General features: G+C 50.2%; 1 protein-coding gene across 1 annotated transcript in view; it reads left to right on the top strand.

Moving 5' to 3' along the window:
- CCZ1 (CCZ1 homolog, vacuolar protein trafficking and biogenesis associated) overlaps positions 1-24,501 on the top strand; it is a 27,367-nt gene extending 2,866 nt beyond the window's left edge. Inside the window, exons 6-15 of the mRNA XM_003124281.5 lie at positions 240-323; positions 1,622-1,797; positions 6,510-6,591; positions 8,817-8,878; positions 9,405-9,516; positions 16,298-16,331; positions 16,927-17,044; positions 22,806-22,964; positions 23,202-23,329; positions 24,155-24,501. Of these exons, the coding sequence (XP_003124329.2) occupies positions 240-323; positions 1,622-1,797; positions 6,510-6,591; positions 8,817-8,878; positions 9,405-9,516; positions 16,298-16,331; positions 16,927-17,044; positions 22,806-22,964; positions 23,202-23,329; positions 24,155-24,210 (1,011 nt within the window). The 3' untranslated portion in view covers positions 24,211-24,501. The remainder of the gene's footprint in view (positions 1-239; positions 324-1,621; positions 1,798-6,509; positions 6,592-8,816; positions 8,879-9,404; positions 9,517-16,297; positions 16,332-16,926; positions 17,045-22,805; positions 22,965-23,201; positions 23,330-24,154) is intronic.

The following is a 24,501-nucleotide window of genomic DNA, read 5'->3' as shown; positions in this document are numbered from 1 at the left end:
CTTACATCCGCTGCAAGTGTGGCCCTTTAAAAAAAAATTATTTTTAAATTGAAATATCACTTGACATTGTTTTGATAGTTGGTGACTTATAACGCAGGCTTTCTCGTGTAAATATTTTCTGGATTCAGAGGGAGCAAGGGGATGACACAAGCTGAATTAAGGTAAGAGGAGAAGAGCTTGTTCTAGTTCCTTGAAGGACATAGGAAAGTGACCTTTTTTCCAATCTTTTACACCATTAGCTTTTTAATGGTACATTTCTGAGAGCCATGGAAGACGGAGGCGTCAAGCTCCTAAAAGAAAGATTAGAGAAATTCTTCCATCGGGTAAGTGTTTTGAATTTTACCTGTAATCTTGGGAGTTGTTCACACAGTCTGTTGGAGAGATACACAGGTTTTGTTTGCCACATACCAAAAAACCCTGGACCTTGCAAGTGGCAAAGAGCCTACGACATAGCGTGATGAAATCAGACCAGTGAGGCAATGAGTTCGGTTGGTACTTGGGAATCAGAGCTTTCTGCCATTTGCACACCACTCCCTAAAGCATCTCGGAGACGTCTTTTTGTCGGCTCCATCCTGGTCCCACCTGCCTCTGTCAGTGTGGGCTTCCTCAGAAGCCTCCTTGCTGTGCTGTGCGCTGGATTAATCAGCTCACTTGCACATCCATGGATTGATTGTGTTGACGAAGCAGGTGTACCCGGTATTGACTCAAGGTCAGGTTTGTGGCTGTGACACAGACTTTCTCCCCTTAGGAGTTACGAGTGTGATTTTTCCCAACGGATAAGTGAATGTCCCTAAATAGTTGCCGTTCTCCTCCTGTGTAAATGTAGCATATTTCCCCCACCCCTCGTCAAATTCAGTTCATCTTAGAAGAAAGAGTCTCAGTTTCTTTTTCTTGCTGTCCTACCTTTAATGTCTGTTTTTTAATTATTTGTTTTACGAACGCCTTTTCTTTAATGACCCTAATTCTTCATCGTGACTGTCTCCTGGTTCCTTTTTTTGACTTCCTTCCTCTCCTGTCCATGAGCACTTTCCACCCACTCTGATTGCATGTTCTTCCGGGGTGATCTTAGTAAAAGAGGGGGCTCTCTGTCCATGATACCGCCTGTGGAGGTCAATCTCATCTGAGGAGCACTCATATGAGGAAGTAAACATATGGGGAGTTCCCATCCTGGCTCAGGGGCTAACGAACCCAGCTAGTGTCCATGAGGACGCAGGTTCAATCCCTGGCCCCGCTCAGTGGGTTGGGGGCCCCGAATTGCTATGGCTGTGGTGTAGGCCGGCAGCTACAGCTCTGATTTGACCCCTAGCCTGGAAACCTCCATATGCCACGGGTTTGGCCCTAAAAAGACAAAAAAAAAAAAAAAAAAAAGATCTAGGAATTAAACATATGGAAAAGGTAAAACACAATGCTATATAAACACCAGTTGTGTTTGAAGTTTATATTTTGAAATTGGTGCTGATTTCAAATCTAGTTCCCTGAGGCTCACTCCTTGGTGCTCTTGTCAGTGTGCCATTTGCTAGCATGTAGTTGTACCATAAATTAAGGCTAATCATTTTCACTTGTCAGAGTGCTAGCTTCAGTGCGCTGTTAGTAAGTTTTATGCTTGATTTTCTTCCTACAGTATTTGCAAACGTTGCATTTGCAGTCATGTGATCTCCTTGACATTTTTGGCGGCATCAGCTTCTTCCCATTGGATAAAATGACATATTTGAAAATCCAGTCCTTTATTAATAGAATGGAAGAAAGCCTGAGTATAGTCAAGTACACTGCCTTTCTCTATAACGATCAACTTATATGGTAGGTACCCCCTACAGCTTGTGCAGAAGAAGGTCTTTTAGGATAATAAAAACAGCAGTGACGACATTGATAGCAGGTTGTCAAACTGGAAATGATAGCTGGGGGCGGGGGTGAGGTAGGAAGCATGTTTTTAGATACTGTCAAAATAAGGCAATGATTGTTTAAACCAAAATTAGGGTAATTTTGTTTAAAATTACAGAGCAGAGGAGTTCAAAACTGGTTCCACAAAAGACAGAGAAAATGTTAGGTTTAATAATCCTGTTTTGGAGTTCCCGTCCTGGCTCAGTGGTTAACAAACCCGACCAGTATCTGTGAGGACGCAGGTACCACCCCTGGCCTGGCTCAGTGGGTTAAGGATCTGGTGTTACCGTGAGCTGTAGTATAGGTCAAATGCGAGGCTCAGATCTGGCGTGGCTGTGGTGTAGGCCAGCAGCTGCAGCTCCGATTCAACCCCTAGCCTGGGAACATCGTATGCCTCAGGTGTAGCCCTACCAAAAAAAAAAAACTTAAAAAAAAAAAATCCTCTATCTATTTTGGTGTTTTTCCAAAAAACATTTTCAAAGAAACAGTATAGTAAATGTGGAAAACATAATTTCCACACTTGTTTTAAGAAGCTAGTTTTGCTTTTTAGGGCCTCAGCCACAGCTCATGGAGGTTCCCACACTAGGGATCTAATCGGAGCTACAGATGCCGGCCTACACCACAGCCACAGCAACACCAGATCCAAGCCGTGTCTGTGCCCCTACACCACAGCTCACGGCAACGCTGGATCCTTAACCCACTGAGCCAGGCTGGGGATTGAACTCTCATCCTCACGGATGCTAGTCGGGTTCTCTAATTGCTGAGCCACTCTGGGAACTCTGTTTTTTGTTTGCCTGTTTAATATTTGAGAACTTGAAAGTGCTGTAAAACCAGGAAGTTACCCACTGTCATCAAATTGCGTCCTATAGTAAGAGCGAAAACATAATTTCTTTGATGAAAGTATGGATACTCAAGGAGCAAAGGTAAACTATTATTAAGAGCTTGCAACTACAAAGGCTGAACTGTGGAAAAGCTGCGTGAATGTGCCTGAGACCCTGGAGAGGGTGTGTCTGAAGAGCTTTGTGGGGATCCAGGCTGTTAATTTGCAGCTGAGGGTGGATCTGCCTGCAACATGCTGAGGTTTAGGAGGAAGCAGTCAGCTGAAAGCCCTTTGAGAGCTGCTCAGATGCATTCAGTTTTGTTTCTGTTCATTTATTTGTTTGTTTATTTTTTAGGGCCACACCTGTGGCATATGGCAGTTCCCAGGCCAGGGGTCAAATCACAGATGCACCTGCCGGCCTACACCACAGCCACACCAAATCCGAGCCGCACTTTGAGCCACATCTGTGACCTATGCTTACGCCTCAGCTCGAGGCAATGCCTGATCTTTAACTCACTGAGCAAACCCACCTTCTCAAGGATACTAGTCGGGTTGGTAACCCCCTGAGCCACACAGGGGCACTCCTGCCTTCAGTTTTTCTGTTTGTGTTTCCTGGCACACAGTTTGTGCTCCATGCTTGTTGATGGTGAGCAAAAAGCAAACGGTCGGTAGCCTGTATCATAGGGTTCCGTTTGCCCTGTGTTGCATTTAACACGCGGCTTTGGTTTGGCTGTGAACAGGTTAGATATTATTGCTGTTGGGAGGAGGGTGTCAGTTGCCTTCCTTACCCAGAGTTTTTTGACTTGTTTTTTGAGTGAATTCTCTTCCTAGCGAATTGGTTTATTTTGGGGGGGGGGGGTGAACGCTTCCATGAATATATGCCTTTGCGGTTGCTCAGGTTAACCAGAGCTGACCGTGTTCTTTGATCTTGGCGAGCTTATGTGTCACTCAACATGTGACAAGGACGTCGTCTGTATCAAAGACTAAACTGATTCTGAGGGGCAGGGTTCTGCCCGGGAGGATGGCCACGTTCTTCGTGGCAATGTTTCCGCCCAAGAACATTCTCGGCTAACTTGGTGTGGCCAGCGCCACCAGAAACAGAGCTGGGAGGCCCTAGGAAGCACACGTCGCCCCGCACAAGGGCTGCGCGAGGCTCTTAGCACTGGAGTCGCTGCTTCACCCAGAGCAGGTGTGGCGGGTTTAGAGCAAGACAGGCAGACTCAGCACTGAAGTAAGAGCAGGACGCAGAATCCATTTCCAACAGAGAAAAACCAGCCTTGACAAAGTCGTAGCATCTCATGCCCAGCAATGAATCAGTTGAGCTTTAACTGGAAGAATAATTTTTTTTAAAATCATAGCACATAACTATGAGAGACTTCGAGAACATTTGTACTTCTGAGCACAAGTGGGCTCTTTTCTCTTCGATGCGAGCCATTGATGGACTCCTGACTCGTGTGGACCTGTCAGTACAGAGTTGTGTTTCCTTTGATGCATTTATCTGTGTGTTTGTGCCCGGGAAGGAACTCTTGTTACTTGGCTTGGTTGGGTTTTCCCCTCCACTTCTTATTTGGAGATCGCTGAATACCCACGTGCAGTTGCAAGAGCTTTGCCTCAGTGGTAACATCCGGTGTTGACTGCATCTACCTACTGTGCTTTTGCAGGGGAGCAGGAATGGGGTGAGGGCAGCAGACCCTGGGGAGAGGGTTGCTACAGTCAGAGCTGAGGCGACATCCCACCACCCGGTCAGGCCTCTCCATAGGCACAGTGGGCACTGCCACGGGGTGCTTTGCGCTCTGAACAGCTGGCTACAATGCACTTCCTTTTAAAATTTTCTACTCAGAAAACCAGCACTGAGTTACTTCATGCCTCGTGTTAAATCTTAAGTGTAATAATAAAGACAAAGTGCTAAGCCCAGTACATATGGTAAGTACTGAAGCAATGCCATCTTCCTTTTCCTTTTTTTTTTTTTTAATGGCCGTACTCATGGCATGTGGACGTTCTCAGGATAGGACTGAATCCAAGCTGCAGCAGTGCCAGCTGTGCTGCAGCGGAACCTCTTCCACTCCCTCGTGTAGGAGTGTTTTCTAGTCCGTGTCCTCCGGTCTGGAGCAGCACGGTCCAGTGAGAATGTAATGCAAACCACAAATACCATTTTAAATTTTCTGGACGCTGCAATAAAATCAAAATACACTGCTGGCATTAGTTTTAATAACCTATATATATTTTAGCCCCATGTGTCTAAAATATTTCAACGTGTAAACAATGTAAAATTCTCCAAAATTCTCCATGAGCTCTTTTCTCGTGTCTGCTAAATCTTAAAAATCTAGGGTGTTTTTCACACTCATTTTGACCAGCCGCATTGCAGGTGTTCAGTAGCCAGAGGGGCCCCGTAGCTGCCATTCCTAGAAGCGCAGCTCTGGAAGAAATTGCCCAGCATGTGGTTCTTTCCACCCTGTCTGCGCCTCACCATCGACAGCCCCCAGCATTTATTTATGTCTGGAAGGTAACATCCAGAACCCGTTTTGTTTTCTTGTCTTTTTCCTTCTTCCCCCTTAACCTCAGTTACTTCCCTGAAAGAAAAGAGTGGGGGACTTGCTGAGTTTGGATTTCAGAGCTAGTGGCGTCACAGGGCAGGAAGCCCTGACGGGCCTCCGCTGCGTCTGTTTCAGCCTCACCTTTGGACCCTGAACTTCACTCTGCTTAGCAGGAAACTTCAAACCTGCTTCAGGGTGTTAGGCCCCTTAGGGTTTTAGCCATGGACAGACATTCTGAAAATGGAACCTGGGGAGTTCCCCTGTGGCCCAGCAAGTTAAGGATCTGGCACTGTCACCACAGTGGCTCGGGTCACTGCCGTGGCTTGTGTTCGATTCCCTGGCCTGGGGAACTTTGACATGCTGCAGGCATAGCTCAAAATAAATAAATAGCCTGGAAAGGAAGCTGGGAAGTGGGAGGCGGTGTAGGAAGAGGAGGAGACAAGACAAACGGGAGGAGTGCAGGGAGGAGGGCAGCGTTGCTGCTGCGCCAGGCCCCACTCCTGCCACTTGACGCCCCTGGGACAGAAGAGACAGCCTCTGCAGTGTGGAGCAGTGACTCGATTTGTGTAACAGTAGGTTTCCCCACAGGATACTTTCACTTATCTTGAATTGAAAATCCCAGGAGTTCCCATTGTGGCTCAGTGAATTGAGAACCAGACGTCGTATCCATGAGGATGCAGGTTCAATCCCTGGCCTCGCTCAGTGGGCTAAGGATCCGGTGTTACCATTAGCTGTGGCGTAGTTCGCGGATGCTTCTCAGATCAGCTATGGGTGTGGTGCAGGCTGGCAGCTGCAGCTCTGATTCAGTCCTTAGCCAGGAACTTGCATATGCCTCAGGTGCGGCCCTAAAAAGAAAAAACCCCTAAGACAGGTTCATTTGTTCATATCCTTACCTGAACAGCTGACTTGAGATAGGGGCCGGCACCTGCTTGTTTCTCAGCACTTTGCCGCTTCCTTCTGCCTCATTTCAGATTGGATGGTTTGCCCAAAAGTTTTCTTTTTCTTCCCCCTTTTTGCCTATACTGAACAGACAGAATTAGCACCCACACGTGTTTCTGAGACACGGCAGGGCCGGGTTCCCTGTCCCCAGCATCCTGGTGTTTGTGGGATGCTGAGTGAGAACATGGCCTTGCCACGTAACCCAGGAGCCATCAAGGAAAGTGCTTCCTGGTAGAATGTTTTTTTTTAAAAAAAAAAAAGTGTGTATTTTTATCCCAAAGACAGCAAGACGGAAGACCAGCTCCAGACCTTACCCAAGTGCTTTTCTGATGTTTCAGGAGCGGACTGGAGCAAGACGACATGAGAATTCTCTACAAATACCTCACCACATCCCTCTTTCCTCGGCACATCGAACCCGAGGTAGGCGGGCCGTACCCATCTCTCTGTAGATGGAAGGGTGGTAAATAGGCACAGAGGCAGACACACACACACAGACCCGGGGGCGGAGTAACGGGGCGGGCGGGCGCGGTCTGGTCTGTATTGTCCCTCATTGCTGTGGTGGTAACGTCGTCCATCAGTGTCCGGGATGCGGGGGGGATTGCTCCCCGGACCCTGCAGGGACCCAGATCCACGCAAGCTCAGGTCCCTTCTGGAAAATGGCCTTGTAACCCATGCATATCTGCCCATGTACTTGCAGCCACCTCCGGATTGTCGTGATACAGGGTAAAATGCTGTAAACGGTTGCCAGAGTGCGGCAAGTTCAAGTTTCGCTTTTTGAAACTTTTCCAAAAAAAATTTTTTCCCCCAAGTATTTTCACCTCGCGTTTGCTCGGGTCCATAAATGGTGGGACCCACACACATGCAAGTTTTATTCGGGGAAGACCAACTATATTTGTTTAGTGTGTGTCACTCAGCAAACTTAGAAAACCACGCCTGTCAACTTTTCTCCACGTTGTTCCTTTCAAATGCAATTGCAAAAGTAGGTTTTTACGAGGAACAGTTCAGGAGTTCCCACCGTGGCACAGTGGGTTGAGGGTCCCGCATCGCCACAGCTGTGGTGCAGGTGGCAGCTGAGGCTCAGATCTGATGCCTGGCCAGGAACTTCCATGTGCCTCAGGGGTGGCCAAAAAAAAAAAGAGAGAGAGAGAAGCAGTTCACTGAGTAGAGGGAAAACTGGATTTTTAGGGGAGAGTTCCGGGAACTGGGAAAATGTCTGTCAGCTTGGACAAAAGAGTGGTGATGCCTGGGGTCTCTTCATCTACAAACAGGAGGTGAATTTGGAATTGATTCTGTCCTGCCTGCCTGGCTTTTCCATCCTGGCACTTAATTTCCATGTTCTCTGCGGAGAACTGTAAATAACACCGCAGTGTTTTCCCCACAGTATCACTGTTCAGTTTCAGTTAGGTTGGACGTGGAAGGTATTCATAGCCCGTAAAAGTGTCATTTTAACCAGGTGCACACACGCACACACTCTCCCCCTGTTCTCTCTATTTTGGAGATCATGGCTTGAAACAACAGGAGGAAATTCGCTCTGATGAGGAATCTTAAGGTTTTGAGAGGCATCTGGTCCTGTGCTTCGTTCCTTTCTAGGTAGTCTGCCTTCAGGGGCCAGCTCTTCTGCACTGTCCACCACGCCTCATCTCCATCTTACCGCTAGGATTCACAGGCTTGGGGAGCGTAAATGACATACCCAGGGTGACCCAGCTCGTAAGGATGGAGCCAGGACTTGATCTCAGGGCCTGCCTGATGCTGAAACACCTGCCTCCAGGCACAGCCTCAGAAGGATGCCTCAGGAGGCTTTTCTGTGGGGGAGGGTGCTGTTAAGCCAGCAGGAAGCTCTCTTGTCGCTTGTCATATGTGTAAAGAGCCAGGCTGTGAACTAGGGGCAGACCGAGTGCTGTGAGGACGCGGACTCGGAGGGCTTCCCTCTCAGTGCAGGCTGCACGTGTGGGTGAGCCATGCAGTTTCACTGTGGGACTTAGGGTGATCTTTCGGTCTTCGGGTCATGCGCTAAAATTTCATGTAGACTAGAGGAACGTCAAACATTTTTAGAAGTTGTTGTAGCCAAAGGGGCTATGAGATTTGGATTTTTAAAAAAATGTTTTCCTGTGCATTTTGAAATAGTGTATCTTCGGCAGAAGAAGCCCTAGAACGTATTACATGCATCAATCTCCAAGGAGACTCAGTGTCGTGGCTGAAGGCAGGGACTTTGATGTCAGAGGGGGCTTGGGTTTGACACCTGGCCCCTCCACTGACGAGCTGGGCGAGTGGGTGAATTACTGCCATCTTCAGCCTTCACATCTGGAAAATAGGAAGGGGTGGCCTGGGGTGACAGTAAGACACGTGGGGCATTGCCTAGCGCGGATTAAGCACAAGGGAAATTGCCGTCCCGGCCCTAAAGGGAACTAAATCCATATGTGGACGTGAGGGCCCAGCGACGTTAGGATGGTTCCGATCGAAATCAGTAAATTCTTTACGCACCTCTGTCGTCTCCCCTCCTCTCTTTTTGATGGAGAGGAATATGGGAGATTGACACAGAAAAATGACCTGGCGCCGACTAGGAGAAGCGAAAAACACGAATGCTGTTTTTCAAAGAGTCAAATACAGAAAATCTAGTAAGTCATTAACCTTCGATCTGTTTGCAGTTGGCGGGAAGGGATTCTCCAATTCGGGCCGAGATGCCAGGAAACCTTCAGCACTATGGCAGGTAGGACTCGCACCCTCTGGTGTACAGCGTGAGACTCTTAAATAAAATCATGAACACCGAATTGCCTCTGTGCTGTTGTATCCACAATAACTGACAAAGGAAGTGCTTTTGTTTCCCTTGAATTAAAACTGTTACTTGGTTACCTTCTGATTTGGTGTCTTCCAAGTGATGGCTGGCTTCCCATAATATGTCTGTGCCATAATAGGAGTTCCTTTGGTGGCACAGCGGAAACAAATCCAACTAGTAACCATGAGGTTGCAGGTTCGATCCCCGGCCTTGCTCAGTGGGTTAAGGATCTGGAGTTGCCGTGAGCTGTGGTGTAGGTCGCAGAGGCGGCTCGGATCCAGCATTGCTGTGGCTGTGGTGTAGGCCAGCAGCTGTAGCTCTGATTCAGCCTCTAGCCTGGGAAACTCCATATGCCGTCAGTGTGGCCTAAAAAAAAAGGGGGGGTGTATAATAAGTATAATGCACCGTTTATAATTTACCTAATTGAATCTAACTAAGCATCTCTCTGCCTACTTTTCAGATTTCTTACTGGACCCTTGAACCTAAATGACCCAGAAGCAAAATGCAGATTCCCCAAAATTTTTGTAAATACAGATGACACTTACGAAGCCCTGCATTTAATTGTTTATAAGGTAACAACTGTTTTTCCCTCCAGGGTTGCAGACTGATACCAAAGTAAATCTTTCCAGTAGGTGAGCAAACCTTACATGTTTCTCGGAACAATTGTTGCGAGTTCTAATTATTTTAAAACTCCAAATGGGTGCTCTCTAGAGCAGTAGGTTGATCTTCAGTCCCTGTTGCAGAGTTATGTGATTAATGAAAGAGTCACTGTCTGTGGCCATGACTCACCCACACTTGGAGTCCGGAACGCAGGCAGATCAGAGGCCATCACGGCCGGGGTTGCTGGTCCGATGCCTGCCCACCCTTCAGCGGACAAGGTCTTCCCTCTGTTCTTAAAGCTGTGGACTTGGTAATTCTGTAAGGAGAGTCTCAGTTTCTCTGGGGATGTAATTTTGCAAGGATGTATTTATGTCAGGTTGGGGTTTTTTTGTTTGTTTCATTTTGTTTTTCAGGACCACACCCGCAGCATGTGGAGGTTCCCAGGCTAGGGGTCCATTCGGAGCCACAGCTGCTGGCCTACACCACAGCTGCAGCAACATCAATCCGAGCCGTGTCTGCAGCCTACACCACAGCTCAGGCCAATGCCGGATGCTTAACCCACTGAGGCTAGGGATCGAACTCGCAGCCTCATGGTTTCTAGTCAGATTCATTTCCGCTATGCCACGACAGGAACTCCCAGTTGGGTTTTTTAAAGACAGTTTCTCTTTTTTCCCGCCTGAGAGTACAGCGATGTCTCAGTTCATAAGGGCTTTGGCCTGGTGCCCGAAACACACAGGAAGGAGATGAAATCAGGGAATGGGGTGTGGGGTTCCCAGAAGATGGAGAATGGTGCTCAGCCGAGGGGAGTGAGGAGGCTCCAGTCCACAGTGTGAGTGGAGAGGGTGCACTGGGGCCGGAGCCTCCCTGCCACGCGGGGGCCCCAGGAGCCCCGAGGCAGGCAGTGACCTGAGGAGTCGGGAATGGGCAGCGGGCTTGGAAAGAAGCGGGGCGAGTGAGGTGTTGGGTGTGAACCAGTCAGCCACGCTGTCCCCATCCTCACCCGCACACAGCCTGGCACCTGCCCCTCGATGCAAACTGAGGATCTCCCGGAAAAAAGGAAGCACCTGGAGAAAGCCGGGGGCTCCACAGGGCCGATGGCACCTGCTGCTGGCCTCCTCCCAGTCAGCCTCCTGGTGCCCTCCTCCTGAAGTGTGGCTGGGGGAGCAAGGCTGTGGGTCCCAAAGGATGAAAGAATGATTCTGGGAACAGAAGAGAACATTTCAAAATTAACATCCCCAGGGATTAGAGACGTTCTCTGTAAAAATGGAACAGGATGGCACCCAAGAGTTGGGGTGTGTTAAATTTAGGTTCATTAAAAATGTAAGGAGTTCGTTGGTGGCTCAGTGGGTTGAGGATCTGGCATTGTCACTGCTGTGCCTGTGGGCATAGCTGGGGCGCAGGGGCTCCAGAATGAAAAGATCTTTCATTCATAAAACAGAGCAGTTAGGAGATCTGACTGAATGTGTGATGTGGCAAAGAGTGGCGAGGGAGGAGGGGAAATATGCAAAAAGGTGTGGTCTGAAACTGAGCCAGCTGAAGTGAGCCGTAACTTAGAGGAGTCATTAGAAGGGAAAAGTCTGTTTTCACGTCAGGCTAAAGTCACTGTCATGTGGATGACTCAGCAGCAATGTCTTTGATCCTTGAATGAAGGAAGCAGGAGCCTGGCTTGCTGTCTTGTGTGTTGGATTTTCGTTTTTAGAGTCAACCATGGATAGAGTTTTAGTTGTGATGATGGCATTTCAGTTACGTGAAAAGAGTCCGTATCTTCTTTAAAAAATAGCTTTACTGTGGGAGTTCCCGCTACGGCACAGTGGTTAACAAATCCAATTAGAAACCATGAGGTTGCGGGTTCGATCCCTGGCCTCACTCGGTGGGTTAAGGATCTGGCGTTGCCGTGAGCTGTGGTGTAGGCTGGCAGCTACAGCTCCGATTAGACCCCTGGCCTAGGAACCACGATATGCCGCGGGAGCGGCCCTAGAAAAGGCAAAAAGACAAAAAAAAAAAAAAAAAAATAGCTTTATTGAGATATACTTTGCATCTTGTATATTCACCCATTTAAAGTATACAATTCAGGGAGTTCCCGTTGTGGCTCAGTGGTAACACACCTGACTAGTGTCCATGAGGACACGGGTCCAGCGCCTGGCCTCGCTTGGGGGCTAAGGATCCGACGTTGCCACGAGCTGTGGTGTAGGTTGCAGCCTCCGCTCTGATCTCATGTTGCTGTGGCTGTTTTGTAGACTGGCAGTTGCAGCTCCAATTCGACCGCTAGCCTGGGAACTTCCGTGTGCCACATGTGTGGCCCTAAAAGCAAGGGGGAAAAAAAAAGGATATAGCTGAGCGGTTTCTCGTAGCAAGGTTCAAGCATCCCCAGGACCCCCGACCCTTCTCACACCAACCGCGAGTTCAGGGGTCCCCCAGACCATGCTCAGGCTCCGTAGTTGACTTGAAGGACCCACAACTCAGGCTGTCATGGTCACAGGTCACAGCAGTGCAGATTCAGGTCAGCCCAGGGACTGGGCGCCAGGCGGGGTCCAGGGGTAACCAGGTGCCAGCTCCATCTGTCCGCTTTGGGCGGAGTCATGCAGACAGCACAGCCCGTTTCTCCCAGCAGTGACGTGGGACGTGTGGGTGGAGTATTTTGCCGTCCAGAGAAGCTCACCCAAGCCTTGACGTCCAGAGATTTTACTCAGACCCAGCTGGCCACCCATGTGGCCGACCTGATGCCTAGCCCCCCAGAGGTCCAGCTGGTCCAGCTGAGCTCAGGCCAAAAGGGGTGTTTGTCTGTGCTTTTCTTTGCTTTTGAAGCCTTTGTCTGGTTTTGGCCTCAGAATAAGCTGGCGAGCTTTTCTTTTTCTCCCCCCCCCCCTTTTTTTGATTGTTTTGTCTTTTTAGGGATGTACCTGTGGCATATGGAGGTTCCCAGGCTAGGAGTCTAATCGGAGCTGCAGCTGCCGGCCTCCACCACAGCCACAGCAACACCAGAGCCTTCATCCACTGAGCGAGGCCAGGGATCGAACCCGCACGCTCATGGTTCCTAGTCGGATTCATTTCCACTGCGCCACGACGGGAACTCCATCAGGGCTTTTCTTTGTGGGAGGGTATTTAAATTGTTAACGGGTCTCTTTACTTATTAGAGGCCTTTCGTGATCTTCCCTATTTCCGGTTGAGTCAGTTTCAGTAGCGTGTGTTTGTATCCTTCTAGGAGTCTGTCCATCTGAAGTTACTCGGGTCATTGGTGTACCATTTTGCGTAATATTACAGCCGTATGATCTTTTTTAAAGTCAGTAGTGATGTCTCTTTTCATGCCTGATTTTATTTTATTTATTTATTTTTTTTTGTCTTTTTGCTATTTCTTGGGCCGCTCCCGCGGCATATGGAGGTTCCCAGGCTAGGGGTCGAATCGGAGCTGTAGCCACCGGCCTACACCAGAGCCACAGCAACGCGGGATCCGAGTCACGTCTGCAACCTACACCACAGCTCACGGCAACGCCGGATCGTTAACCCACTGAGCAAGGGCAGGGATCGAACCCGCAATCTCATGGTTCCTAGTCGGATTCGTTAACCACTGCGCCACGACGGGAACTCCTCATGCCTGATTTTAGTGACGTGTGTCTTCTCTTGCACTTGGTCTAGATAGTCTAGCTAAAGACTTTTCACTTTCGGAGTTCCCGTTGTGGCTCAGTGGTAAAGAACCCATCTAGTATCCACGAGAATGTGGGTTTGATCCCTGGCCCTGCTGAGTGGGTTAAGGATCCAGCATGGCTGTGGTGTAGGTCGCAGAAGCGGCTGTGGTCTGGCCTGCTGCAGGTTCCTGTCAGTAAAGGCATAACTGCAGTTACGCTACCATAAAAAGTGAGACGCACTAACATTCATTTGCTCTTTTTTTTTTTAAACCAGTGTTAATGGGAGTTATCAAACATACGCGAAAATATAGTAAAATATGAATCCCAAGGTACCTCTCACCCAGCTTAATTAATAATACGCTGAAGTTCCATCTCTCTTCCCTTCATGTTTTGTTTTTTTGCTAGAACGTTTTAAATTGTCATGACTCCTAGCCTGGGAACTTCCATATGCCACCAGTGCAGCCCTAAAAAAAAAAAAAAATTCAGTTTTTTGATAGTTTTCAAAGGATCATCTTTTGGGTTCATTTTTTTCCTCTCTTTTTCCATTCTTTATTTCAATTTATTTCTGCTCTAATCATTACTCTTTGTTCGTCTGTTTGCTTCAGGTTTAGTTTGCTCCTCTTTTTTCTAAGATCATCTGAAGGAAGCTTACACTGTTGATCTGAGGTCTTCTTTTTAAACACATGCGTTTACAGCAATAAAGCTACAAGACTGTAATACTGAGATTTAGCAGGTTTTCTTGTAGAAACATTCCTCCATTTGCAGTCTGCCTGAAGGACAGTTTCCTTCTGGAAATGTGAGGGATTGTTGTAGTATTTTTCTCCAGTTACGATGTTTCACGGGGGGGGGAGAGCCTAGACCACCCCTCATGCCACCATCCCGGAGCGCTGCTAAGAGTCCTTGTCTCTTGTAGGGACCTTCTGAGATGTGTGCACTTTACATGATGGTGGCGTCTGAGATTAACGTGCCAGTGGGGGGTTGGGAAGGGCGGGATTGTTCAAGAGTTGACAGTCGTTGAGAAAGGGATGGTCCATGGAGTTCGTGTATACCGTTCTGTGGACATTTTTTTATATATTTGAAATGCTTCAACTTTTTTTTTTGGTCTTTTGTCTTTTTTGTCTTTTTGGGGTCACACCCACGACATAGGGAGGTCCCCAGGCTAGGGGTCTAATCGGAGCTACAGCTGCCGGCCTACACCACAGCCACAGCAACGCAGGATCCGAGCTGTGTCTGCGACCCACACCACAGCTCACGGCAACGCCCGATCCTTCACCCACGGAGCGAGGCCAGGGATCAAATCCACAATCTCATGGTTCCTAGTCAGATTCGTTTTCACTGCGCCACAATGGGAACTCCGGAAATTCTTTAGCTTTTTATTTTTTTACTTATTTTATTTATTTATTTGTCTTTTTTGCCTTTTCTAGGGCTACTCCTGTGGCATATGGAGGTTCCCAGGCTAGGGGTCGAATTGGAGCTGTAGACGCCGGCCTTAGCCAAAGCCATGGCAACTCGGGGATCCAAGCCACGTCTGCAACCTACATGGCAACACTGGATCCTTAACCCACTGAGCAAGGCCAGGGACGGAACCCGCAACCTCATGGTTCCTAGTCGGATTCGTTAACCACTGTTCCACAACGGGAACTCCTCTTCAGCTTTTTAAATAGAGACTTCAAAAGGCACATTAAAACAAAAATCAACGTGGGAGTTCCCTGGTGGCTCAGCAGGTTAAGGATCTGGCGTTGTCGCTGCAGCAGCTTGGGTCTCTGCTGTGGTGAAGGTTCGTCCCTGGCCCGGGAACTTCCACATGCCACTAGTGCAGTCGAAACATAACTCAGCCAGTCAACCTGAAAGGCACAGGATGCACAAATGCGTGATGGCAGCCCCGAGGCCAGGCCGATCGGGCTCCAGGACCCTGTGTCGCAGAGGTGCTCGCGTCCCGGGGAGACCAGCCGCTGCTCAGATCCACGCAGTAGTGCCCCAGCGTGGAGAGCCAGTGGTCCCAGATCGCTTGACCCTTGAGGAGAGGCCGGAAGTGGGCATTGTGGTAGGAAGCGAGTTGGCGTCGAAGTCAGAATTAGTTCAAACACAGAGAAACACATGCATTGGATGCACGTGGCCTGTAAGCCGCCCAGTTTGCCGCCGGTTGGCCGGCGGGTGATACTCACGATCTAGTTACAGAATAGCGAGAATGGTACTCAACCCCCGCAGAGATTCAGTTACAGCCGCCGCCGCCAGAGGCTGAGAGGCCGCGTGGGGAGAGGAGCGGGGTCGGGGGAATGTTAGCAGCTGTACCAAGAAGCGGCCGTTCAGGAGCTCTTGCCCGTGGCTGGGGGCCTGAGAAATGAACCACGGGAGGCTGGAGGATGTCCATCCCGTGAAAGAACTGGAGTGGCTGAAACCCCTAGGGTAGGAGGGAAGGGTGGCTGCATCCCCTGATGTCTAAAGGGGACAGCGGCGGCACCAGGGACATTGCCAGGGGGGACAGGCCCCAGGGAAGGAGGTCTTTTGCATTTTCATCACAATCCGCTGTGTTCTGTTTGACCTCTCTTAACACTGTCGCTGGCTTTGTAGATTTAAGTATTTGGGGCTCTTTTATTTATGCTCTGGCCTGCCGCAGTGTTACTCACTCAAGACCGAAGTGCAGCACTTGCTGTAATAAAAAGGGAGACGCGGTAGCATTCATGTGCTGTTTGTTTTTTTTTTTTTTTACCCTGTGTTAATGGAAATTATCAAACATACCCCAAAATAGACTAGACTAATGAATCCCTAGGTACCTATCACACAGCTTAATAATATGCTCATGTTTCATCTCTTCATATTTTGGTCTCTTGCTAGAACATTTTAAATTGTCGTTTCCCTCATACGTAGTTCATCTTGCATCTTTAGTAAGGACACCTGTTTTTCCATAATCATGCTGCCATTATCCCACGGGGCCAAAATGAGTAAGCCTTCCTTAATATCATCCAGTCCATATCCAGATTTCTCCAGTTGACTAAAAAAGACTTTATAAAGTTGGTGTGTTTTCATAAAGATTCAGGCCAGGCCACTGCGTTTGCTTATGTAAGTCCTTTTTTTTTTTTTTTTTTTTCCTGGTACCGTTTTCTAATCTTTGGTTTGCTTTCTCCTCCAGGCCATGAGTGCGGCTGTGTGCTTTATGATCGATGGTAGGTACCCCCTGCACCTGATCTCACCCACGAGCCGAGCCTTTTCTCTTGACAGCTCGCCCTGTCCTCTTCCTAAGTGATGGCTTGTGTTGTCCGAAGCGACCTGGAGGCTGTGTTAGGCCCTGTCCTCTGTCTGGGCCCTCTGCCACCTTAACGTGCTAATTCTACTGTTGTTCAAGTCCCTGCTTCTCAGCCGTAGGACCTGGGCCCCTTTTTAATGCCTTCCTGCCTGTGAAACAGGCAGGAGTACTCGTCTCCCAGGGGCTCTGAGGATGAAAGGCAGTAATATTTGCAAAGCATTGTGGCACCTGGGGGTAGGCAGCCCGTTGACACCCCGCAGGGCGTGCCTCAATCAGCATTCACAGTGAAACAGGTCTTTTGACTCGTTTTCAACTTCAGTATAACTAATTCTGACGCTTGTGTTTCTCTCGTGTCAGGGAGGGGAGGGGGAGCTGATCATTTAATTGGTTTATGGCCCAGATCAGTCAAGGCTGCATGTGAATATTGTTGCTAAGATGGTAACATGAAAACCGACCTTTTTGTTTTTAACACAAAGTATCCTAACACTCACTGGTGTTTCTCGATTACTCGTCAGCTTCTATCCAGCCCACGTTGGATTTTTGCCGAAGACTGGACGGCATCGTTGGGCCGCAGCTCACGGTGCTGGCGTCTGACATTTGCGAGCAGTTCAACGTCAACAAAAGGATATCTGGGTTTGTACTCCGCTTCGTCTTTATTTTCAAGCGCTGAACTGACTTGGGAAGGAGAAGAGTGGGTCTTACTTGGAATACGGCTGGTGTTCCCGGTCGGGTCGGGTTTTCTCCCAGTCCCGAGAACACGTGTCCTGTTCAGTCTCGTCTGAAGAGCTTCCTGGGAAGCTGTCGCTGAGTGTTTCTGTCCTGCGATGACGTCGGTTTTCTGTCCCCGACGGCGGTGTGAGCTGTGGGGTCAGGTGCGCTGGCTGTGCCTGTGGTCCTGGCCTCGAGCGTGCTCCTCAGGTCCCACTTGGCCGAGCTTGTGAGAGCCACGCTGGCGGTCGTGACCGGTGGGGCTTTGCTGTGCAGGGACAGGAAGCACTTTGCCTCTGGTTGTGCAGACGTGTGCCTGGTGAGGTTGGCTAGAAGATAGGCCACTGGCTGTTGGTGCTGAGTTTGGCCTCTTGAAAGGTTCGAGCTGAGTATCAGGAGACCCAGGGTTAACTCGTGTTGGTTCTAAAAAAGCCGTGAAAAGTCGAACCTCTTTCTACTCTGTTTTCAGTGTAAAAAGTTAGGTTACTATAACGACGGAGTAGATGGGAGGTACTTAGAAAAATAAAAGCTCTCTTTATAGGGTCTTCCCGTGCGTTTGAGAAGTGGCTAAAATGCTGCGAATTTATCTATAACCTTATGTTCGTAGTGCTTGTGTGTTACCTGGGTGTGGACAGAGAGGTCGCACACAGGCTCCTGATGACAGTACGGGTAGGTTTTGTTTCTGCATGGGGACTCCCAGGCCTGACAGCTTACTTAGTTTTAGAAAAGATATAGCCGGGGAATCAAAACGCCTGGCCAGCTTAGGTCTTGCTTAGGTAAGACTAGCAGCTCTTCTGTTTTGAAGGAAGCCTGCGCCTTAAGTCTGCTTTGGATCCTGTGCGTTGGGAGTGGAGAGGGATAAAGCGTGCTTCCTGCATCCCCAAGCCCTTGGGAGATGACTGGACAGGTTCACTGCTGGGCCTGTGCTTTCGGCAGGTGCAACTCATTGACGGACCTGCAGAGGTGAACGTGCTGTCAAGTCCCTTCTGCTTTGCAAATAGGGTCCACTGTCCTTGGGACTGGACAGGAGAAAGGAGGCAGCCTTGGCTATTCAGTCTCCTCTCCTTAGCAGTTTTCTCTCGAATGTTTGAGTTAGGAAACTCTTCAAGCATGGGGAAGTTGAAGCCATGGCGCAGCTCCGCGTGTGTAGCGCCCTCCGTCAGTCCCTGTCTGGGGGATGGTTTCCCGACCGTCGGGAAACCGCTGACGGTACCGCTGGGCCCGCGGGAGAGGAGACCTGGAAAGCGGGACGGAGCAGAAGCGCCCCGCAGTTCAGGGGCCTGCCCGAGAGCAGGAACTCTGGAAGTGTAGCCATTCTTGGCTTTGAAGGGGGACCTGAAGGTGGTTCTCCATGCACCTGAGGTGTCAGGTATACGACGCTTTCTTTGTCACATCAAAACTGTCAGCCGACGAGAGGTAAAAGCTTTGGGGTGCAAGAGAAAAACCGACTTTTCATCCTGAAAGCCTTCCGACCCACATCGAGCCATTTTACCTGCCAGTCTTGGGCCGTCCAAAAGGCATGTTCCCGGCAAAGCCGAGGCAGCCCTGAGGGAGGAAGAGACCCCAGCGGTGGGACTGTTGGGGGCTGGGGCGGGCTGTGGTAGCCGTTCCTGGCCCCAGAGGCCAGTTCCAGGACCTCGGCTGTCCTAGCTGCAGCCCCTGCTGGAAGGCGTCCACAGGGCCTAGTGTTGCGTGTTGAGTCAGCACTTTATACACTGCAGCTCCTCCTGTTCCTTAGGAGATCGGCTGGGGTCAACCCTTTGAAGAGTGGAGGGAGCGGGTTGGCTTGGGGATTGATTTCTGTTCATTCGTGGGACAGCTCAGATTTTTCTTCTCCAGAATTTAAAAGTCAATTATTTTTCATTTTTCTTTTTTCGAGAGTAATTTATGTCCTTAATTTTTAAACAGTTCCGTGTTGTAAATATTGGAAATCGTGGAGCTCTGTCACAGTTCAGTGGCCAATGAAGACAACTGGCACCCATGAGGACGCAGGTTTGAACCCTGGCCTCGCTCAGTGGGTTAAGGATCCGGCGTTGCCATGAGCTGTGGTGTAGGTTACAGATGCGGCTCAGATCTGGTGTGGCTGTGGCTGTGGCTGTGGTGGAGGCCGGCGGCTACAGCTCAGCTCCGATTCGACCCCTAGCCTGGGAACCTCCATATGTCGTGGGTGTGACCCCAAAAAGACCAAAAAAAAAAAAGGAAATCTTACCTCATTTGTCTTCTTTCTATACTTGTACCCATATTTAAACACAGTGCCAAACACATATGGTAGGTTTTACATAATAGATTTTTAAAGCTATGTCATGCGGTAAATCTGTAGCTGTTTAAAAAATATATAGTACAAGCATCAGTTTAGTTGGTTTTGTTTCTGGCTGCGCCCGAGGCCTACCCACATCCGTTTAAACCAGTAAGTAGGGATCAGCGCGTCTTTTGAATGGCTTCTTGGTGTCTAAGGGGATAGGCAGGTTCTGTTTGCTTGTCTTTCTCCCGTTGAGTGGGCGGCCTGGCCATGGCTGGGGGTGTCGTAAGCAGTTGGGTGTTGAACCGTCTGGTGCCTCAGGACCTAATCACGCTGATGGGAGACGCGGGGAGGACGTGGGAAGGGACCGGGCGGGACTCCTTCCGGGAGCACCTTCTGTAATAATCCTTTCCATCCGTCTTCTACAACAACTGTGTGAAGTACGCCCGGCGCCCAGGAGGTGACCGCCCTGGGATTCCTGCAGGAAGTGAGGGTGACCCTTAGCCGTAAGGGCTGGTGCCCTCGGGCCCAGGCTCCGCCCCGGGGCCCTGGAGGCGGAAGATGAGCCCCGGCAGGTCGGGGCAGAGGCGGAGGACGTCTCGTCTTTCCCTTGAGGTCGCTCTGCTCAGGGACGACAAGCCAGGAGCCCCACTCGCCTAGAAAGCACCTCTCTGGCCACCGTCCGCTGCGTCGGGAACAAAGCCCGGAGCGGAGGGAGAGGCAGGTGGCTCCGCTCCCAGCCCGCCGGCCGCGGCCGCGGGGAAACGCGGCAGGCGCTTGGGCGCTCGCGGCACAGCCGCGGGTTTCCTCCGCTGGCTCGAAGCCCACAGGGTCCTGCCCAGGCAGGCTTCCCAGGTTGGCAGAGCTTCTCCACACCTGGTCCTGACACCGCTGAGTCTCTGGCGCCTCAGTGAAACGGATGCTCTTTACTTGCAGGAAGCCCCTGACCTCCCAACCAGGGCCCGTCCCGTCCCTCGAGTTTTGAGCCAATAGTAGAAGAAAAAGAGCAAAGAGGAGTGAAGAAAGGGCTGGCAGAGCCCAGCAGATCTTTTATTAAGAAATTTAATAGGCGTTCCCTCTGTGGCACAACAGTATGTGGCAGTGTCTTGGGAGTGCTGGGACGCGGGTTCGACCCCCAGCCCAGCACAGTGGGCTGGGGATCCCGTGTAGCCGCAGGTGCAGCTCGGGTGGCAGCTGCAGCTCGGCTCTGATGCCTGGCCTGGGAACGCCGCATGGGGGGTGGCCAAAAAGGAGCACACTTAGTTAGACACGCCAACTGAAAAAGCGTAGACTCCGCCCTTGCGCGTCCTGCGGGACGTCATGGCTGTGCCACAGCATTTCACCTGCCGAACCTCTGAAGAAATCATTAAGAAATCTGTGTTGTTTTCCTGTGTCTGGTGTATTTCATATTGACGTGGTGAACTATATTTAGTGTGTGTTGGGGTTTGGTTGGTTGGTTGGTTGGTTTGTGGCCACTCGGTGCAGTGGCTTGATGTGGGATCTCAGTTCCCAGGCCAGGGATCAAACCCCGGCCGGCCGCAGCTGGGAAAGCGCTGTGTCCTAACCACTAGCCCCCCAGGGAGCTCCCGGCACATTCTTTTCTAGGAAGGCTGAACATTTGTGTGATTTTTGTTTGGGAAAAGATGCTTGAGTATTATTAAGAAGTGAGTGTTAGCTCTTTGGTACAGAGACCAGGTAAACGGGGCTGCTGCTAATTCCAGACTATCCCCAGCAGATGTTCAGTTTGATAAGCTGTAAACCTGCAGGGTGAAAGGAATCGTTGCTGTCTTTGATGGGAGATCTTTTTTCTTTTACTCACAGTACACTGCAAGTAGCTGTTCTTTCCGTTTCTGTTTTTATAGCATCCTTCATGGAAGGTGGGGTGAAAAGAGGCCACATTTGTACCTGTCTTAACTACCTAAGGAGCATTTCTAGTGCAAATGTCCATCTGGGGTGCAAAAGAAATAATTCCCATCTTCTTTGTGTGGTGTGTGTGTGTGTGTGTGTTTCTTTTCTAGGGCCTCACCCACGGCATATGGAGGTTCCCAGGCTAGGGGTCTCAGCAGAGCTGTTGCTGCCTGCCTCCACCACGGCCACAGCCATGCAGGGTCCGAGCTGCATCCGCGACCTACACCGCAGCTCACGGCAATGCTGGATCCTTAACCCATTGAGCAAGGCCAGGGATCAAACCCGCAACCTCGTGGTTCCTAGTCGGATTCGCCACAACGGGAGCTGCTCCCGTCTTCTTAGAAGAGTGATTTACACGTTAGAAATGAGGGGAAGACGAAAAAGCCCCAGAAAGCATTAGACAGCCAGCCAGAACGTCCAGTCTGACTGAAGGTGAGAGCAGTTTGTTTATCTAAAGGACTGAGTTTGCAACTTTCCGAACCTCTTTGAACATACTCATCTTTCCAGCTTTTCTTGTCCTTAGACTTGCTTTTCCCAGTTTCAGGGGCTCACCAGACACAAATTCTGGTGTGAGAAGAACTCCTGGAAGCCGAATCCTCGACCTTCTGTCTTTGCCTGGATGGGCAGTAACACAGGGGTCACCCTCCTCCCTCAGCCCTCCGGAGCGGGGCTGCTGACCCGGAAGCACGCAGAGGCTGCGACCCAGGGGCCGGGCGGCCGGGCCCGCAGCCCGACCCCACGTGTGGGTTCAGGCACAGAGGTCGGGGCGGGCGGGCGGGAGCCCGGTGGCGCAGACCCTGGCCCGGGAGACAGCCGGGTAGCATTGCCCAGCCATTCACAGCAGGAAAGGCTGTCCTCCATGTGAGTACTTGGGAGAAGGCTGATATGTTCTAGAAGGAGCTGTTTCGGATGATGCAAGCTGCGGTACTCGCGGTGTCAGCGGCAGTTCTGTGGCACGTCCATGCATAGAACCGGGGGATAAGAGACTCTAGGGGTCAGCAAACGTCTTCTGTCACGGGCCAGATGATCAGTATTTTAAGCTTTACGGTCTGCGTATGTTTCAACTAGTAACCTGTCCTTCTGCGTGAAAGCAGCCACAGGCAACACAGGAGCACTGGGGTGTCCACGTAAAATTTTAGTTAGAAACACAGGGCCCAGAGTCGTCACGTGCTGTTCCTTCCCCTCGCAGGTAAAGGGTCTGTACGGGTTTACGTTGCCTTTTATTTATTTATTTTTTAAGCCAGCAACTAACGAGTGCTGTGTGTGAAACATGACTTGAAAAAAAAAAAAACACACCATGGCTAGATGTTTTTGATTTTTAAAATCCATTCTTCAGCTCTCTGGAGAATTCACATCAGCTGCCGCGCGGATATCCAGTGAGTTGCTGCCGAATGTTCTGTCCGGCTGCGGTCCTTGCTGGGAAGGCGTCGCCCTTGCCAGTCCCACCTCCGCCATCGCCCGTGTACGGTTTTGACAGTGGCCGTGTGGTTCGCGTCGTTGTGCTCGGGATGTTACCGTCTCAACGACGTGTCTTCGCAGGTCTGAAAAGGAGCCCCAGTTTAAGTACATATACTTCAACCACATGAACTTAGCAGAGAAGAGCACGATCCACATGAGGAAAACGCCCAGCGTGTCCCTTACGTCTGTTCATCCGGATTTGATGAAGATCCTGGGCGACATCAACAGCGATTTTACCAGGTAGACGCACCCGCCTCTCAGATGGGGTGCCCACCCGCCGAACCGTCTTCAGAAGCCCGGGGACCCACGCGCGGCCCCTCCGGAGGGCCTGACCGCCGTCCGGGGCCCCGGGGGCCCACAGGGCGCCGGTCCCTCACACGTGACCCCCCGCACTTGTCAAGTGGCTGTGGGGTGCGGGTGCTGCTGGGGGCCTGGCGGTGGGTGTGGTACCTGCGTTGTGACACTCGTGTCTTACAGAGAGGACGAGGACGAGGAGGTCATCGTGAAAGCCATGAGTGATTACTGGGTTGTTGGCAAGAAATCTGACCAGCGGGAGCTGTACGTTATCTTGAATCAAAAAAACGCAAACCTGATTGAAGTCAACGGTAAATAGGATTTGGTATTGGAGCAGAATTTGAACGTCCCTGCTGCATAAAAACTCCCTTCTCTGGAGTTCCCTCTGTGGCTCCGCAGTAACAAACCTGACCTTGAGGATGCGGGTTCAATCCCTGGCCTCGCTCAGTGGGCCAAGGATCCAGGGTCGCCGTGAGCTGTGCCGTCGGTCACAGACGCGGCTCGGATCCCACGTGGCTGTGGCTGTGGCGCAGGCCGGCAGCTGCAGCGCCGATTCGATCCCTCGCCTGGAAACATCCATAGGCCGCAGGGCAGCCCTAAAGAGAAAAAAAACGTTCTCTTGATACGCAGCCTTGTATTACTGGTTGGGTGTATCGGAATCACCCTCAGTGAACGCCCGCCTCATTTCAGACAGGCGTTGGGTCACGTCAAGACGGCGCCGCCGCCGTGAGCGCTCCACCTGCAGTCCAGGGCCTGCAATCCAGGGCCTGCAGTCCAGGGGAGCGGCTAGAGTTTGTGTGTTGCTGCATCAGAGTCCTCGAGGTTTTGGAAGTCGCGCTCATGCACCCCCAAGCCAGGCTGCCGTAGGCACCGCGAGTGCTGCCTCTGGGCTTTCTCAGCCCAAAGAAGCAGCGTTAGGTAGCATTGAGGCGCCTGCGTTTTAGGCTTTTATTTTCTTGCTCTTGATGTATCAGCATTGCTAATCAGGGCTTCTGAATTTAAGGTCAGAATTAATGCAGACTTTTTTTTTGAATTCCCGAATTCACTCCAGGAGAATTTAAGGTATTGATGTATTTCCTGTACCTTTGAAGGGACAGCCCGGATACACTTGCCACTGTTTTCTGTTCTTGTTGCAGAAGAGGTCAAGAAACTCTGTGCGACGCAGTTTAATAACATCTTCTTCTTGGACTGACCGACCGTGGCTGGCCGCACCCTCTGCTAACCAACAGCTCAGCAAGCATCTTGGTCACCACTGCGGGTTACTGGTCATATTATTGACTGGATTCATGACAATAGTAAAGCAATACTTGCTTTGAAGAATCAAATTTCTACTCAGCCTGACGATCCCGAGGTTTTTAGATTTTAAATATTTATGTGGAATTAATTCAAGGTAGCCGGCTCCATCTCTGTCATTCCATTCTTTTGACATTACGTGAATATTTTACTGGAACATAAGACTAATAAATTGTTAAAGTTTTTCAAA

Source organism: Sus scrofa, chromosome 3 (genome assembly GCF_000003025.6).
Source record: "Sus scrofa isolate TJ Tabasco breed Duroc chromosome 3, Sscrofa11.1, whole genome shotgun sequence".
In the NCBI taxonomy this organism is placed as follows: domain Eukaryota; kingdom Metazoa; phylum Chordata; class Mammalia; order Artiodactyla; family Suidae; genus Sus; species Sus scrofa.
Note: the sequence above shows the minus strand (reverse complement) of the source record. Positions and strands in the feature narration are given on the sequence as shown.